The sequence below is a fragment of the Populus nigra genome, chromosome 18 (assembly GCF_951802175.1).
Source record: "Populus nigra chromosome 18, ddPopNigr1.1, whole genome shotgun sequence".
NCBI lineage: Eukaryota > Viridiplantae > Streptophyta > Magnoliopsida > Malpighiales > Salicaceae > Populus > Populus nigra.
The window spans coordinates 1003143-1021600 of NC_084869.1; the positions used below are offsets into that span (position 1 = coordinate 1003143).

Sequence of the window (18458 nt, forward strand, 5' to 3'; positions counted from 1 at the left end):
GGGGCAAAGGAAAGGAGTGCACAATCCTTTTCTCCGCAATTGGTAAATAAATACTCGTCTTTTTTTTTGTGCCTTATTAATTCCCTTTTTTTATTGAGATGCTCATAAGGATATGCATGTAGCAGGAGGAGGAAGATAATGTTGAAGCAATCTTAAATGTTGAGGATAGTGAGCATGAAAACAGTGATCATCATTGGAAACGTTTAAAACGTACCAAAAAAGTGTTCAATCCTTGCAGCTCGGGTTTTCTCCATGGATTCCCTAGTGCATCAATCATGCCAGAAAATATTGATGAACTGGTTCGACACTTTCCCTTCTTTTTTTTTTCTTTTTTTTTCATATATTAACCCCCCCTTTTTTTTTTGTCTCAGCTTGGTCAACAAGACTTGGGGAATGATTTTGATATGTATATTGGGCCAGAAATGAGTGTTGCTTCTGTTGCTAGCCCTAACCCTTTCAATATTTTAGCTGCTGGGATTGGAAACTCTCAATCTTCATTCAGTTTACCACATGAGCAGCCTAATCCACCTCAACCGATCTTTAATATAGCGACCAACTTGCATAATCTTGGATCTACTACTGCCTTTGAACCTTCAGGAGTCACTAGGTATTGTGTTGATGACATAATAGGAGAGATAAGATCTGAATTTGCTATCAAGTGTTGGGAGAGCATCAGAAATAAGATTGCTCGTACACCGATCCATTATATTCCTAACCTGGCTGGTGAAGTTGAGAAGATCCTCCTCTCCATTGAAGATATAAAGGTTGATTGCTCTTCTATCAGAAGAATGGTGACCGAGGTGATTGAGGATGCTAAAAAATTTATTCACTTAGAGTCTTCATTATCTCCTATGCTGACATCAGAGCAACGAGCCTTAGATGTTGAAAAGCTTGAAGTGCAACTTAAAAATTCAGAAGCTTTTGAAGAGGAGGCATCTACATCCATTTCTATTACTCATGCTGAGATAACAAAAATAACAGGACAGTTGATGGAGTTGCAGAGCAAGAAGACTGAGTTAGAGTCATCTCTCAAGGCGTGTGATGAAAAGCTTTCTGAGAGAAAAATCATTACCTCTGGCATTCGAGCAGAGATCACCACACTATCATCTTCCCCTGTGATAAGTGAAACTGACGCAGTCATTCTTCAAAAATTAAAAGGATTGTTGGAGACCAAACAAAAGGAGATGGAAGGACATAACTGGAAACCGTAGTATGATAATGGTTTATTATGCTTTGGAATTTTTTTGTTTTGGTAACATCGGCTTATGACTTTCTGTTGAGGCTACATACTTTATGTAATAGAATTCTTCTTTCTATTAATAAAGTCTATATTTTGCCTTCTCTTGTGTCTTGTTACCTAGATTTCCATGTTACGATTGTGTTTTGAGATTTATTTGTCCCTCTTCTCTACGTGAACAATCATATGGGTTCAAACAACTTTAAAGGATGGTGCGACTGTACTTAGAATAATTTCTAAGTTGCCTACGTACCTTTATGGATAAAGGATCAAGTCACAACGTAGTTCAAAAGATTTTTTTTTTTTTTGCATGACTGTACTTGGAATGAATCCCAAGTTGCCTACGTACCTTTGTGGATAAAAGGATCAAGTCATAACGTAGTTCAATTTTTTTATTTTTTTTTATGCCTTTCACAGTTTTAGCTCGTGCGGGTCAGGAGCTACATCAGATTTCAAGCATAGTATCTTTTCAAGAATTTGCCATTGATAGGCCCAATCCTCAATCCATTCTCATCAACAATCTTGTAAGCTCCATTGGTGTAGACTTCTTGAACCACATAAGGGCCATCCCATTTGGAGAGGAACTTGCTGCCCATGCGTTTTGACATGATTATCGGGCGTCGTACTGCCAAGACAAGATCCCCTTCTTGAAAGGAGCGTGGTCGCACCTTCTTGTTGAAAGCTCTACAAAGTCGTGCTTGATAACATTCTAGTCGTTGTTGTGCCTCAAGACGTTTTTCATCTAAAGCTTCAAGCTCTTCAAGGCGTAGGCGAACATTGTCTTCACTGGAAAGTCCTTCTTGGATCGCAATTCTTAAAGATGGAATTTGACATTCTAGTGGAAGAACAGCTTCAACCCCATATACCAGGGAGTATGGAGTAGCTTGAGTTGGTGTTCGGAATGTAGTACGATAAGCCCATAGCGCCTCCCCAATTCTCTCATGCCAGTCCTTCTTTGAGCGATTCACCACCTTCTTGAGAATGTTGCATAAAGTCTTGTTAAAGGCTTCCGCCAAACCATTAGCCGGAGCATTGTACATAGAAGAGTTATGTTGTTTGAAACTGAACTGTGCACACAACTTGTTCATGGCTGTATTGTAGAATTCCTTTCCGTTATCGGTTATGATGTATCTTGGTACCCCATAACGGTAAATGATGTTTGTTCGGATGAAGCTTACAACTGTCTCTTTCTTGACCTCTCTTAATGCTGCAGCTTCTGCCCACTTGGAGAAGTAATCTGTTGCAGCCAATATGTAAAGATGCCCCCCGGAGCTTTTCGGTAATGGTCCTACCACATCAAGTCCCCAAGCATCAAAGGGCCAAGAGGCAACTGTCGGGTGTAAAGGCTCGGGTGGCTGGTGGATCAAATTAGCATGCAATTGACAACTTTGACATTTTCTAGCATAGTCTATGCAATCCTTCACCATTGTTGGCCAGTAATATCCCATTCTTTTGATCCGGAAGTGAAGTTTAGGGCCCGATTGGTGCGCTCCACAAATCCCTGAGTGAGTTTCTTCTAGTGCTTTTGTTGCTTCTTCTTCTCCGAGACAACGCAAAAAGATTCCGTCAAAAGAGCGTCGATAAAGAGTGTCTTGGAAGTATATGAAGCGAGAAGCTCTTCGCCTCACCTCTGTCTTATGGCGTAAGTCTTTAGGTAGTTTTCGATGTCTCAAATAATCGATAAGCGGCTGACGCCAGTCTTCTCTTTCAATCTCGTAGACAGAAACTACGCCCACTTGTTCTTTCACTTCTATGTCATGGCTTAGTGGTGGAACGACCCATCTTTGACATACAGGGACTTTTATCTCCTCACTACATGATGCTAGTGTTGACGCCAGATTTGCCAAGGCATCAGCTTGCTTATTCTCTTTTCGCGGTACATGTTCTAAAGTGACACAATCAAGTGATGTTATCAGTTTAAGTGCATACTTGTGATATGGGATGAATTCTGGCTTCCTGACTTCATATAGTGAGAGGAGTTGTCTGATGACTAATTGAGAATCACCAAAAACTTTAAGGCGAGACATTTTTATATTCACTGCCATTTCCAACCCAAGAATCAAAGCTTGATATTCAGCCATGTTATTAGAACAACATTTGGTAAGTGAAAAGGAGAAAGGCAAAACTTCCCCTTCTGGTGTGATGAATATAACCCCAGCACCGGCTCCATCTTGTCGTGCTGCGCCATCAAAGAACATTTTCCATGGTTCTGACAGTTCAATAAACAGAACATCCTCATCAGGTAGGTCTTCAGAGAACTTCCATTCATCGGGAATGGGATGATCAGCCAGAAAATCAGCCAGTGCTTGCCCCTTGATAGCTTTTTGTGAGACGTAGACAATTTCAAATTCTTGAAGCAATAAAGCCCATTTTGCCAATCTTCCTGATAATACTGGTCTTGAGATGATGTACTTGAGGGGGTCGGCTCGGGAGATTAATCTTACTGAATGTGCTTGGAGGTAATGCCTTAACTTCTTTATTGCAAACATCAATGCTAGACATGTCTTCTCTATTGGGGAATAATTCAGTTCAGCCCCATTTAATGTCCTACTAAGGTAGTAGAGAGCACTTTCCTTGCCTTCATCATTTTGTTGTGCCAACAACACTCCTAAGGAACGTATTTGAGCCGCAATATAGAGGATAAGTGGACGTCCCTGTACCGGTGCTCGAAGGACAAGTGGGTTCAACAAGTATTCTTTTATCTTGTTGAAGGCATTAGTACAAGCTTTATCCCAATAGAATGATGTATCCTTCTTCATTAAGTGGGTGAATGGTTGACATCGGCCCGCTAAGTTAGAAATAAATCTCCGTATATAGGCCAACTTTCCTTGGAGACTCTTCAACTCATGGATGTTTCTTGGCTCCGGCATTTTTAGAATGGCCTCGATCTTAGACTGATCAATCTCAATTCCTCGATGTCGAACTATAAACCCTAGGAATTTGCCTGAGGACACACCAAATGCACATTTCAATGGGTTCATTTTTAGTTGGAATCGACGTAACCGTTCAAACACCAAACGAAGATCCTGCAAATGATTTTCCTTTTCTTTTGATTTCACCACGAGGTCATCAACATAGCATTCAACATGTTGGTGAAGCATATCATCAAAAATCTTCTGCATCGCCCTTTGATAAGTGGCACCTGCATTCTTTAAGCCAAAAGGCATGACTTTATAACAATATATCCCTTTTGGAGTTCGAAAAGCTGTTTTCTCCTCATCTGCGGGTGCCATTCGAATTTGATTATAGCCAGATGAACCGTCCATGAAGGTTAATCTCCCATGACCCGTGGTAGCATCTACCATGATTTCAGTAATTGGAAGTGGAAAGTCATCTTTGGGACAAGCATTGTTAAGGTCTCGAAAATCCACACAAACACGCATTTGGCCATTCTTCTTTTTTACTGGCACAATATTTGAAATCCACGTAGGATACTTGACCTCACGAATGAAACCTGCTTGGATAAGTTTATTGACTTCAGCTTCAATCTGTGATATGAGTTCAGGACGAAAGCGACGCTGAGTTTGTTTTACAGGTCTAGCCCCATGTTTCACTGCTAATTGGTGGACAGCAACCCTTGGGTCTAAACCTGGCATTTCATCATAGGACCAAGCAAAGATATCTCGATATTCCATCAGAAGTTCCATGTAATTCGCTTCCTCTCCAGATGATAAGTTTGCATTGATGAAGGTTGGTCGTGGGTTTTCAACAGTTCCTAAGTTAACCTCTTTAAGTTCATCCATTGTAGGCTTATTTTCTGATTCAAGGGAAGATGGAGCCTCCTCAACATCTTCTTCGACGACAAACTTATCATTATCATTTTCTTCAATAGTGATGTGATTTGAAGTGAGACATATTATTTCATCTTCTTCTTCTTCATTAGAGGGGTTTGTTATCACTATTGTGCGTGTTTTTCCTTTCAATGTCTCTTCAGCACTCACCACCCATTCACATTGTCTCTTCCTGCGTGAAGGTATTTTGCTACGAAGAACCTTTGAATCACCCATCAAACTTGTTTCTTTTGACATGGATTGTCCAAGTCTTGCAAAGACTGGTGTGCGTTTTAGCACCCTTCCATTATTTTGGGTTCCAATCCTAGTAAAAACAGAAGCACGACTTGTAGTTCCACCAAGACGATCCCAGACTGAAGTTCTAAGAGGTGTCGGCTGACTTTGTTGTTTGTCCTTCACTTCTTCCGCACTTATGTACCATGAGGCTTCTTTATTAATATGAAAATACAGTGGTGTGGAAGACTCATATCCAAGACCAGCCCTCAAAGTTTTGCTAGAAGTTTTCTTCTCTCTCCATGCCTTTCTAGTCCTTGCAGAAACTTGTTTATCTTCAAGTTGAGTCGTATCACCATCCTTTGATATCTCGTTGATGTCTTCACGACTATAGCCAGCCCTGGCTAAAAGCTTGTAAGCATTGGGATCAAAACCATTTGACCGTTTATCAGGGAGCCCTTTAAGATTTATCACCACCGACTCAGTTTGATGAACAAACCCTTTTAGTAAAGGTTTTGAAACCTTGTTCAAGGCGAGATTAGTAGCTGGCAAGGTCAAGTTTTCAAGCTCTTTATTGATCTTTTCTTCATCCTTTGCAAAAGAAGACTGACCCTCTTTTCTTGCTGATACTGGAATATATCGGAGTGCCGTGGCTTTACGTGGTGGTTTATTGTCAACAAAGTTTTCTACCACCTTTTCTTTTCCTTTATTCTTTGTTGGCTGAGACACCCCTTCATTTGCAGATGACTTATGCCCTTTTGAGCTTTTAGAGTCAATTATTCCCTCTCCTAAGTGGTCAGGTGGTGATCGTAGTTCTTCCATCATATTTGACTTGAAATAGAATTTTGCGTCTGCAAAGTGAGCTTCAGCTATGGTAAAAGGATCGGTGTCTGCCATTATCTTTCTTACTTGTCCATCTCGGCAGTACTTAAAACATTGGTGGAGTGTTGAGGAGATGATACCATTTTCATGTATCCATGGTCGCCCAAGCAACATATTGTAGGTAGTTTTGGCATCTATGACATGGAAAAGTGCATTGGATTCCATATCTTCCATGTGCATCGCAAGTCTTATCTTTCCTATAGCATTTTGCCCTCCTTGATTAAAACCTTGAATCATCAGATGACTTGGGAAGAGTTCATCCATAGGAATCCCTAGCTCTCTCATGGTCTTAAGAGGTAGTATATTGACCGCCGAGCCATCATCCACCAAGATGCGATTCACTATCTTTTCATCAACATATCCTTTAATGAAAAGAGGTCGGTTATGGAGTTTTGATCCAAGCAACAAGTCTTCATCGTTGAAGGATATCTCTGTTGTGCATACACCGTGAGATAAGTTTGAAGAGTCATCATGACTTTTCTTCATGACATAATCAATAGGAGTTTTCTCTTCATCAACCTGATAGCAAGCAACAGGTACATTTTCAATTCTTTTCATTTTTGTTGGCATGTACTCATTCAGTGTAACAGGCTTTCTTATACTTTGAGCTGAAAAATCCTCCTTTCTAACTGGTATGGATTTTTGTTGAGTTTTTCGGCGTATCGGCTCACCAATTAGCTTCCTCACCATTGAGATCCTCATTCTTGTTGGCTTTGTCATGTGCATGTGCTTCCTCCTTCCTCTTCTACGTGTGACTAAAGTCCATCCTTCATCATCATAATTTTCAGACCATTCAGGCTTTAAGTCGTCAACTTGAGGTGTGAGGGTTATACACGGAGTTTGACTTGAGGATGCAGTGAAGCTCATCGGGAAAATGGCATCAAGTCTTATAGGTTCACAGGAGCCGAAACTTATTGTAGAGAGTGATTGACATGGTCCTAAATTGACTGTGGTTGTGATATTAGAGGCTGTTATTTCATCATCAAACACGATATCTCCATTCTCGTGTAGCCTCATGATCTTGTCTTTCAACACAAAACACTTCTCTACGGGATGACTGATTAAGCGATGATATTTGCAATAATTCGGATTATCTACTTGGTTTGCTTCTTCAGGGCGTTTCACCTCCGGCAACTCAATGATATTTGCCTCAAGCAGATCATCCAGCATCCTAGATATGTCTGAGTCAGGGAATGGATACACTTTTTCTTGTCGCTCTTTCAATGATGGTTTCTTTCTTTCACCTTTTTGAAAAGTAGTCGGCGTTGTATGATCATTCCTCTTAACTCCAGTTGGTACCCTTACAGCAGTCGAGTTAACTACTAAAGATTGCTTTCCCTCGACCTTCAGAGTGCTCTTTCCGAATCTACGACCTTCAGGCTTATTTCTTTTAGGCTCTTGCATAGGTAACAATGAACTTTCAGCCGCCGCAATGCTAAGTTCCATATCATGTGCACGAGTAGCCAATTCTTCGAAAGACTTTGGTTTGATGCCTTGTAGGATATATCGTAGTCCCCAATGCATCCCTTGAATACACATGTCTAGCGCAGAAGTTTCGGTGAGTCGATCTCTACAGTTGAGGCTAAGGTTTCTCCACCGATGAATGTAGTCGATGACAGGCTCTTCCTTCCACTGACGTGCATTAGTGAGTTCAATCATGCTAACCACACGACGAGTGCTGTAGAAGCGGTTAAGAAACTCACGCTCCAACTGCTCCCAAGTATCAATCGAGCAAGATTCCAAGTCAGTGTACCAATCAAAGGCATTACCTTTCAAGGAACGAACAAACTGTTTTACCATAAGATCACCATTAGTCCCGGCATTGTTGCAAGTCTCCACAAAGTGAGCTATATGTTGTCGAGGATTTCCCTTGCCATCGAACTGTTGAAACTTTGGTGGTTGGTAACTTAGAGGCATCTTTAACAGGTCGATTCTTTGGGTGTACGGCTTCGCATACGAATATGAGGGTTGAATTGAGCTTTCCACTTGGTCTGTGATGGCTTCCTTGATGAGTTCTTTCAGTTGATTTGTGGTGAAGATGCCATCAGTAATACCATGTATATTCTTCACAGCTCCGATTGCAGACTCCTCAATGGCATCTAGTTGATTTACTTGAAAAGCCTTGGTAGTCGAGGTTTGGCCTCCTTCGTTCAAGCTCTCCAATTTGTTCATCAACTTTGCTATCTCGTGGTCTTTTGCCTTGAGTGAAGTCGAAAGCCCCTCGACGAGTTTTGTCAAGTTAGCCACTTGATCCTCTAAAGATGTTGTCTCGGTCATCATCACTGACATGGTGCTAGAACCCGAAGCCTTACTTGGTGATTGACACGGAGAAGTTTCCATAGGTGCATTGTCAAAGTCGCCTTGAGTGCTGAAGACAATTTCGCGCGCCTCACTTGACTTTTGTAGTGGAGTTGCTTGTGGCTTCATCTTTGAGGCGACATCTTGTGCCCCTCTTGCATTTGAAGTTGATGTTAACTTGAGAATCGGCCTAGTTTGTGCATACAACTCGACGATGGATTTTGTTTTCAATGGCGGGGTTGAAGAATCTTCAATAGTATGTTGGGGACTTGAATCAATGGCCTTGTTGCTCTTTGAAGCGACAATGGTGATCATGTTCCTCGTAGTTGCCATTGAGAGTTTTGTTGAAAATTCTTTCTTGAAGGGAAGAGATGAAAGGTAGAGATTCCCCAGTGGAGTCGCCAGAAATTTGTAGACACAATTTTGTGCACCTGAAATTAAACAAGCACACGTGTACAAATATATGATTTTATTAAATATATGAATGGGTACAATCTCTATATAATATATTCTATCAAAAGAATATGGCAATCCTCTAATTCCTCCCTTGGATTTGATGTATGGTGACTTGATTTATTTGAGTAATCAAGCTAAGATTTGTGCTTTGCAAGAACGCGAATTTGAGCGTGTATTGCGAAGCGAGATGTTGTGATTTGATGCTTTGAAGAGTACCTTGATTTGTCTTCAAAGTGTTGTTGAAGACCTCTTATGGGACGTTTTGGCTTGATCCAACAGAGCTTCGTTCTTGTTAAACTTCAAGCGTAGATGAAGGAGGCTTGAGAACTCTTTGAGAGAGAGCTTCCTTGCTTGAAGACAGAGAGAGAGAGAGTCTTGAAGAAAATTTGTATCCCCTGGAATCCCCTCCCTTGCCTTTAGGTTGAAGCCCTCTATTTATAGAGATCTGTAGGGGCTCTCAGGTCCTTTTCCAATGCCCCGTGGCATAATTTTATTGGTTGGTCTTTATTGACAGAATCTTGCCTTTATGACAAGATATCTTGAATATCTCATCTCAAGTGTCAACTTTTCATTGGTCAAGAAATATTTGAAGGCTCATTTGTTTTCCATGTCATTTATTTCAATTTTATTTTATCCTTTATTTTAAAGAATAAAATAACACATGGTGAAATTTGATTGGTGGAAAATTTATGTTTCTACACATCCATAAACATATTAATTAACACAAACTTGTATTGTCACCATGTTTCATTGAACATCCATACCATTTTTTAAAGCAATGATAACTAAATATTATTCTTTTCTTTTCTTTTCTTTTTTCTTTTACTCCTCAATGCAAAAAAAAATATAGTAATAGGCAATTTTTTTCTCTTATTTTTCCATTTTCTTTGAAATTGTTGTATAGAAAAAAGAAATGTATAATCCATCAGTTTGCCTTTGACATAATTTCTTAATTTTATCTTTATATATGCTAATGACATTCAAATTTAATATATATATTATTTGATTCAATCATTTAGTATGTAAAAATTATATTATTCAATACTAATTATACCAATCGTGGAAACAATAATATACTAAAATTATTAGTGAATTCCACTATCAATTCACTAATTTAATGTTTATAATTTTTGTACAACGATCATGGGATCCATTGATTTCAGTGTGTAAAAAAATGATTTTACACATTATGGAATTGAGGGATTTTTTCAAGCATGGGAGTGAAATTATGGTTTTGTCCAGGAGAGAAGGGGATAAACAGCAAGAAAAAACTTCTAATCATGGTTGTTGCTAATCTAATATGTGAGTATTTTTTAGTTTTAAATAATTTTTATTACCCTATATTTAGAACTTTGATGTTTATTTAGTTTTTCAAATAAAATATATTCATATTATATGAAATATTGGGGTGAACTAAACTAACATTATATATGCATCTCTTCGATTTATTTATTTTTTTTGCAATCTAGTTACTTATTAATTGAATAAACCTGCTTTTAGGGGATGATAAACACAAAACAATTTTTTTCTTTCGGTTATAAAAAAGGTGGGTTATTTATTTATTATTATTTTGAAGCTGTGGTTCTTGATTTGGTGGAAGAGGAGGAATTTAAAGAGAGTTGTTTCAGCCAATCAAAAACTTGGGTTTTGTGTTGGGATGATCTTCACCATTGATTTTTTTTAATGGTATTTTTGTGGGTCACGTATAGAAATTAATTAGAACTTGAGAAGAGTACTTTGCCAGTCATCCATGGAAAAGTGAGTGAAAAATAGAAAATTTATTCATACACCACAATACCTCACATAAAATCATGAAAAATATTCCATGTTTGATAATTTCATAATAAAAAAATTATTGAACTCTTTGTGATCTTCATTTATTCTTCTTATAATTGTTGGTAAAAAAAATAAGCAATTTTAATCGAGTATGAACAATCTAATTATTAAGATTTAGAATTTTCTCTTATAAATATTAATTTTAAATACTGAAAAGAGATTGCACGAGGAATGCAATAATTCTCACTCTCAATTCTATAATCCAAAATACATTAAATCTTAACTAACCCGATAAAAATAAAATTTTATGAATGTGACTTATAATTCTCTTAATTACCTTAAAAATAACCTTAACAAAAAAAAAATATTCAAATAATCCCTTTTATTAAAAAAAAAATGGAATTCCATGTACAAATGGTTTAATTTTAACGGTTAAGCTAGCTAAAACCACACAAATTTAGGTAATTAGTTTACAGTTATCGTAATCCTCACAAAAAAATATATTGTTGATATTTTTTTCTTCCCAATATTTTCATTAATTTTTCAGAATAATTATTTATTTATGGAACTATTTTACCATTTCTATGACATGGCAAGTTTGTATGTAGTTTAGCCAAACAAAATTTGGATTTTGTGCTGGGATGATCTTCGTTATTTTTTATTATTATTAATATGGATATCGGGGTAAATTTTTATATACCTCGACTAATCTCACGATTCTTAAAATTAATGATTTTGTAAATTTTCAATGATTCTGAAATTTATAAAATTTAAATTGATAACCTTTAAAAAATAAACTTAGAATCTTAATAATTAAGTTACATCTTATAAAATTCAATAATGTTCATTAATATTTTTTATGTTGTTCATGTGATTCAACTCATGAGAGTCAACAAGAAATTGAAAAGGGGAAGGAAATTTGTATTTTTATTATTTTCCTTTTTTTTTTCAGGATACAAAAACCATACAATTACAGGAAAAAAACACACGAGAATATTAAATTTATATGAGACTTGCTGGCGGAAATTACAGGAATCCAATATTCAAGTATGTTAAATAATTGTTAATATGCTGGTGAATGAAACACTCTAATTAATTAAGATTTAAATCTTGCACTTCAAAAGTTTAACTTGAAATACTGGAGAAATATGGGATTACGTACATTTATGAGAATAGTTACTCCCCATTCAACGACCCAAACTACATTAAATTTTCATTGAATCAGATAGTGCAATAAATGAACATAATATAGTTGGTTTGGCAATCATTGACCATAAATGAACATAATGCAATATATATATATATATATATATATATATATATATATATATATATATATATATATATATAAAATATTTTTTTCTAAAAACAAAATAGATAGCCTAGTTAATTCAAATTAATTATAATTCAATTGATTGATTATAGTTAAAGAAAGCTATTTTTCAGTGTATTATAGTTATAAAACTTGACCTGATAAATGATATGGTTCATAATTCAAATCATAAAAAGTGAATATGTCATTTTAAAATAATTTTATTTTAATTTTAAAAAAATAAAAATCAAATCACATTTTACTTGAATTTTGATTGAATCAATCATATTTGATAGGGTCAATTCAACATGAAACTTAACTTGAGTTATTTTTTAATTTTTGTTCTTAAAAGAAAAATAAGAAAATAAAAATAGCCGGGGAAATATATCTTCTTATATTTCTTGTCTTTTTAAATAAAATATTTTACTCTGAATTTTTTATTTTTACTATATTTATTGCTTAAATTTTGGATACTATCCAAACAGAACCCAGAAAAAAACCTCTCATTGCTTTCCAAATCATAAGCGAACAAGAAATGTCGGATTATGAATCAAACCAACTGGACCCAAGTCACATCTCTACAAAGACAGCCCAGACCAACCAACCACCGTTAGATTAAAGTAAACAGCCATCAACAACTAATCTCAGCCATTGGATCAACACACAACTCTCACTCGCATTGACATAATCCTGGAGCCCACACTCTAGCTTCCTTTGTCCAAACTCCAAGTTACTATACCTAAACCCCAATAATTTCCAATCACCAATCATGTCCGTCAGATGCGATGACTTTTTTTCTCACTTAAACTTTTGACTACAGATAATTTAATAATGAACAAACTACACTCAGGCCCTCCAACTATCTTACATGTTTCGTTGAGGTCCCAAATCTAGTAAAAGCTTTAATTACATACAATTTATCATAATTGAAACGATGTTTGCCTTCCAGCCAATCAATGTTTGCTATTGTTTTCAAACATGCATGAATTGGTAGGTTAATACATTGTATTTTATCCTAGAGATCCTAATTCATAAGTTTTACCATGCATGATTTAAAAAAAACATAAAAATTAAATAAAAATATATATACAAATTCTCAAATAGACACCGCTCGTAGAAAGAACATTAAAAAGTTGTTTATATCAACCATCATAATATTCTCAAATTAATTTTTGTATCTCTATATTAAGCTTATGTTTGATATTGTGATGTAGGGTGTTTTTCAAAAGTATTTTTCGCTTGAAAACACATTAAAATATTTTTTAAATTTTATTTTTAATTATTGACATCAACACATCAAAATCATTGAAAAATATTTTTTAAAAAAATCAATTTAATGCTTTTTAAAGACAAACATACTTTTAAAAAACACCTAGAAGCAAAAGCTATTACAATCATTTAATGAGTCCTTAAATCATTTTCATAATGTATTTTCAAGCATTTCCATGTATAATACAAAGTTAGGACAAAAATGTATTGGATGGGAGTACTAATCTGTTGTGATATAGTACTAACACAATTAAAATCTCGTTTAGGATTGTGTTTGCACTAGAGTTTTGATAAAATTTGATTTTTTTAATTTTTTTAAATTTTTTTAATGTGTTGATATTAAAAATATTTTTTTAAAATTTAAAAAATATTATTTTAATAAATTTTTAAGCAAAAATTACTTTTAAAAATAATTATTACCACATTCCTAAACACCCTTAAAAATTATACTAACATATCAAATCAAAGAGACCTCATCAAAATTTGTTGCGTAACGAGGGTCCAAGGACTAAGATGTAGTTTGCCCTTTAATTAATTATCCTTGGGCCCACAAAGAAATTGGGACCCACTAATCAAGACTTGTAGCAGAGGATAACACCTTTTATTTTTATTTAATTTTTTTAAAAGTAAAATTGATATTTAGATTTCCATTCTATTCAAATCCTGCTTCACATCCGCGTCTTCTCTCTCTCTAAAAAACTCTCTCCTAGGGTTTCAAAGCGCCGTTCCCCTCTCTGTCTTTCTCACACTCTCGACAGGTAATTAATTTATTTTTCTGAATTAACCTTCTAAATCGCTTCATTATTTGCTCAATTAGGGTTTTACCGTGCTGATTTTGTCACTCGATCTGATCAACCGGATCCGATCATTATTTTTCTCAACTGGGGTTTTTTAATCTGTTTGAAATTTTGATTAAATTTCCGAGCTTTACTGAATTTGATTTGATCTGGGTTTTTTGGAGTTTTGATTATTTTGAATTTTTTTAGGCTACACTGTTTTTTAGTGAATTTTGATTGATTATTATTTCTGGGTTTTAATTAAATTCACTGATTTTAGCATTAACTTTACTGTGATGTTTTGAGCCTTTTGCATTTATTGATTTTGCTGGATTTTGAGTGGTTATTGTGTGGATCCCTTCTTGAGATGGATTTTTAATTGCTAATTGGCTGTGTCAAATTAAGTAGATTTAGAAGTTTGGGGGTGTGAGGCTAATGAAAGTTTGATGCTTTCAGGTAGAATATGGCAATGGAAGTGACCCAGGTGCTTTTGAATGCCCAATCTATAGATGGGAATGTGCGGAAGCATGCAGAAGAAAGCTTAAAACAGTTTCAGGAGCAAAACCTGCCCAGTTTTTTGCTCTCTCTTTCTGGAGAGCTAGCTAATGATGAGAAGCCTGTTGACAGTCGTAAATTAGCAGGTTTAATTCTTAAAAATGCGTTGGATGCAAAGGAACAGCATAGAAAGCTTGAGCTTGTTCAAAGATGGTTGTCGCTGGACAACAATGCAAAGGGTCAAATTAAGGCATGTTTGTTGAAGACACTTGCTTCTCCTGTACCAGATGCACGGTCAACTGCATCTCAAGTTATTGCTAAGATTGCAGGGATTGAGTTGCCTCAGAGACAGTGGCCAGAGCTGATTGGATCACTTTTATCCAATATTCATCAGTTACCTGCTCATGTCAAGCAAGCTACTTTAGAGACTCTTGGATATTTGTGCGAGGAAGTCTCTCCTGATGTTGTAGATCAAGACCATGTAAACAAGATACTTACAGCAGTAGTACAGGGCATGAACGCAACTGAAGGAAACAACGATGTTAGGCTTGCTGCAACCCGAGCACTGTACAATGCACTTGGATTTGCTCAGGCAAACTTCAGCAATGATATGGAGCGTGATTATATCATGAGAGTGGTCTGCGAGGCAACTTTATCCCCAGAAATGAAGATAAGACAAGCTGCTTATGAGTGTCTGGTCTCTATTTCATCAACTTACTATGAGAAATTGGCTCCTTATATGCAGGATATCTTTAACATCACGGCGAAGGCTGTGAGGGAAGATGAAGAACCTGTAGCCCTTCAAGCAATTGAATTCTGGAGTTCAATATGCGACGAGGAGATAGATATCTTGGAAGAATATGGGGGTGATTTTACTGGGGATTCTGATGTTCCTTGCTTTTACTTTATTAAGCAGGCTCTCCCTGCTTTGGTCCCAATGTTGTTGGAGACTCTCCTAAAGCAAGAGGAGGATCAGGATCAAGATGAAGGAGCTTGGAATATTGCAATGGCTGGTGGAACATGCCTTGGTTTGGTTGCAAGGACTGTGGGAGATGATATTGTGCAGCTTGTTATGCAATTCATTGAAGATAACATTACAAAACCAGATTGGAGGCATAGAGAGGCAGCTACTTATGCATTTGGCTCGATCTTGGAAGGTCCTTCCCCTGAGAAACTAACGCCTCTTGTTAATGTTGCTTTGAACTTCATGCTGACTGCTTTGACAAAGGATCCAAATAACCATGTGAAGGATACAACTGCTTGGACCCTTGGTCGAATCTTTGAATTCCTCCATGGTTCAACTGTGGATACACCCATAATTACTCAAGCAAATTGCCAACAAATTGTCACGGTACTACTCCAGAGCATGAAGGACGTTGCCAATGTAGCAGAGAAGGCATGTGGTGCCCTCTATTTCCTTGCCCAGGGTTATGAAGAGGTGACCCCATCATCACCTCTTACTCCTTACTTCCAGGAAATTGTCCAGACACTTCTCTTTGTTACCCACAGAGAGGATGCTGGGGAGTCCCGATTAAGGACTGCTGCATATGAAACGTTGAATGAGGTGGTGAGATGCTCGACTGATGAAACAGCACCAATGGTGCTGCAACTGGTTCCTGTCATCATGACGGAGCTTCACAATACTCTTGAAGGGCAGAAGCTTTCTTCCGATGAGAGAGAGAAGCAGGGTGAATTGCAAGGGCTTCTCTGTGGTTGCTTACAGGTCATAATTCAGAAGTTAGGCTCCTCTGAGCCAACTAAGTATGTGTTCATGCAATATGTAGATCAGATTATGGGGCTCTTCCTGAGGGTCTTTGCTTGTAGAAGTGCAACTGTGCATGAGGAGGCCATGTTAGCCATAGGAGCCCTTGCCTATGCAACTGGTCCTGATTTTGCAAAATACATGCCAGAGTTTTACAAGTACCTAGAAATGGGCCTTCAGAATTTTGAGGAGTACCAAGTCTGTGCTGTGACTGTCGGTGTGGTGGGTGATATCTGCAGGGCATTGGAAGATAAAATTTTGCCTTACTGTGATGGTATTATGACTCAGCTTCTCAAGGATTTATCAAGCAACCAGCTGCATAGATCTGTGAAGCCTCCTATTTTCTCTAGCTTTGGCGACATTGCCCTAGCAATAGGAGAGAATTTTGAGAAGTACTTGATGTATGCCATGCCAATGCTGCAAAGTGCTGCAGAGTTGTCTGCCCACACATCTGTTGCTGACGATGAAATGACTGAATACACAAATTCTTTGAGAAATGGAATTTTGGAGGCATACTCTGGAATTCTTCAAGGGTTTAAGAATTCTCCTAAAACTCAGCTCTTGATTCCTTATGCACCTCACATCCTGCAGTTCTTGGATAGCATGTACATGGAGAAAGACATGTGAGTTCTTCTGAAATATACTCTTTATCATCTGTTTTTTATAGTTCTTATTTGTACATATATGTATTTGTGTGTGCATGTATGCACGTATAAAATGTGTGTTATCTGGTTAATGACTTGTAAGCTACTTGTCTGCAGGGATGATGTCGTTATGAAAACTGCAATTGGAGTCCTGGGAGATTTAGCAGATACACTGGGAAGTAATGCTGGCTCTTTGATACAGCAATCTCTTTCTAGCAAGGACTTTTTAAATGAATGTTTGTCATCTGATGACCATATGATTAAGGAATCTGCTGAATGGGCCAAGTTGGCCATCAGTCGTGCCATTTCTGTTTGAGGTTATTGCTATTTGGCATGTTCTTTTCTTTTAGAAGTCCCTGCATGCATTTGGGTGTATTGAGTCGGGGTCCGGGGTTGCATTTGTGTCGGGTCATCGGTCGTCTGCTATTTTCAGACAATGGAAGTCACCGGTCTTCAGGTTGTCCCTAACTGTTGCATCAGCACCACGAGTTTGGGTTCTCGATTTTGTCATGGAGGAGAATGGGGTGGGATTGCTTTTAAGATGTGGGTGAAGGTCTGTCAAAAAAGTCTAATAAATTATTGAGTATAGAGAGCATAGAATTGGTGGAAATGGTAGGGGAAACTTTGATTTGCTGAGTAAATACAAGACAGTCAACACCTAGTTATTGGTTGTTTGTTGTTCCTTGAAATGGTAGACCTCTTCCTGTCAGACTACACACTGCCTTGGTCATCTTCTCTGAAGTACTACCTTAGGTTGTTGGGATGGATTTCTGTCAGGTCAAAGTTTTGTTACACTGGAAGACCACCTAGGTGCTGCACTACAGAAGACCCGGTTTTCATTCCTGATTTTTCTGCAGCTCGTTGTTTTTGTTTATTCATGTCTGTATCCGATTTATCATAATGTCTGTCATGGTCAGGTTGTGTTTTTAACTGTTGCACTGTTTTGGTATACATGGTTGGGGGTCTTGTCTTCAACATATTATTGAGGGTATTGAATCCTGCATTGCATTATTCTTTGTCTTTTATTGTCTTCATAGGTCTCAAGTCAAATGTTGTATACATTTTGCATAGTTGCATTCATTAAATCATATACTCTTCTGCCCTCTTTTTTCCTTTTTCTTCACAAATATAGGTTCCATCTTTCTACAGGATGTGTAATATTTTGGTAACATGTCATGAACTGTGGTGACATTGTAAGGATTGAATGTCTGATAATTTGAGAGGCATTACGGTTGTATTTTGCTGTTTGCTTCGTCTGTGAAGCAAACACTATGGGATTTCTGGAAGCTTTTTGAAACTGGCTCTAGAAATTTCAATAGTAGTTTCCTTTTATTCCTCTTTTTTAATGTTTTTGGCATGAAATGTATTTTATTTTATTTATTTTTTTTGAGTTCGTTAGGAGAGTTCTCTTCTGGTTATAATATAGAAGGGAAATGTCTGCTCTCCTTTCCAAAGTGAGATTTGAATCCAATATTAACAATTAAAATCTCAATTTTAATCTTGAATGTGCTTGTTTAAAACAGAATCAAATAAACAAGGCAGGTTTT

General features: G+C 37.0%; 1 protein-coding gene across 1 annotated transcript; it reads left to right on the forward strand.

The window, feature by feature from the left end:
- The first annotated feature begins 13861 nt into the window (after positions 1-13861).
- On the forward strand, positions 13862-18257 carry LOC133678718 (importin subunit beta-1-like). The gene is made up of 3 exons (XM_062101182.1): positions 13862-13992; positions 14467-16890; positions 17029-18257. Exons 2-3 carry the CDS (start codon positions 14474-14476, stop codon positions 17225-17227), a joined length of 2616 nt encoding a protein of 871 aa, XP_061957166.1. The 5' UTR covers positions 13862-13992; positions 14467-14473; the 3' UTR covers positions 17228-18257.
- Positions 18258-18458: the final 201 nt, after the last annotated feature.

Excerpts from the sequence above, each read along its gene's own strand:
- LOC133678718 (XM_062101182.1), top strand. The coding sequence starts at position 14,474 with ATGGCAATGGAAGTGACCCAGGTGCTTTTGAATGCCCAATCTATAGAT. Across the intron at positions 16,891-17,028 it reads ATGTACATGGAGAAAGACAT|GGATGATGTCGTTATGAAAA; the intron begins GTGAGTTCTTCT and ends ACTTGTCTGCAG.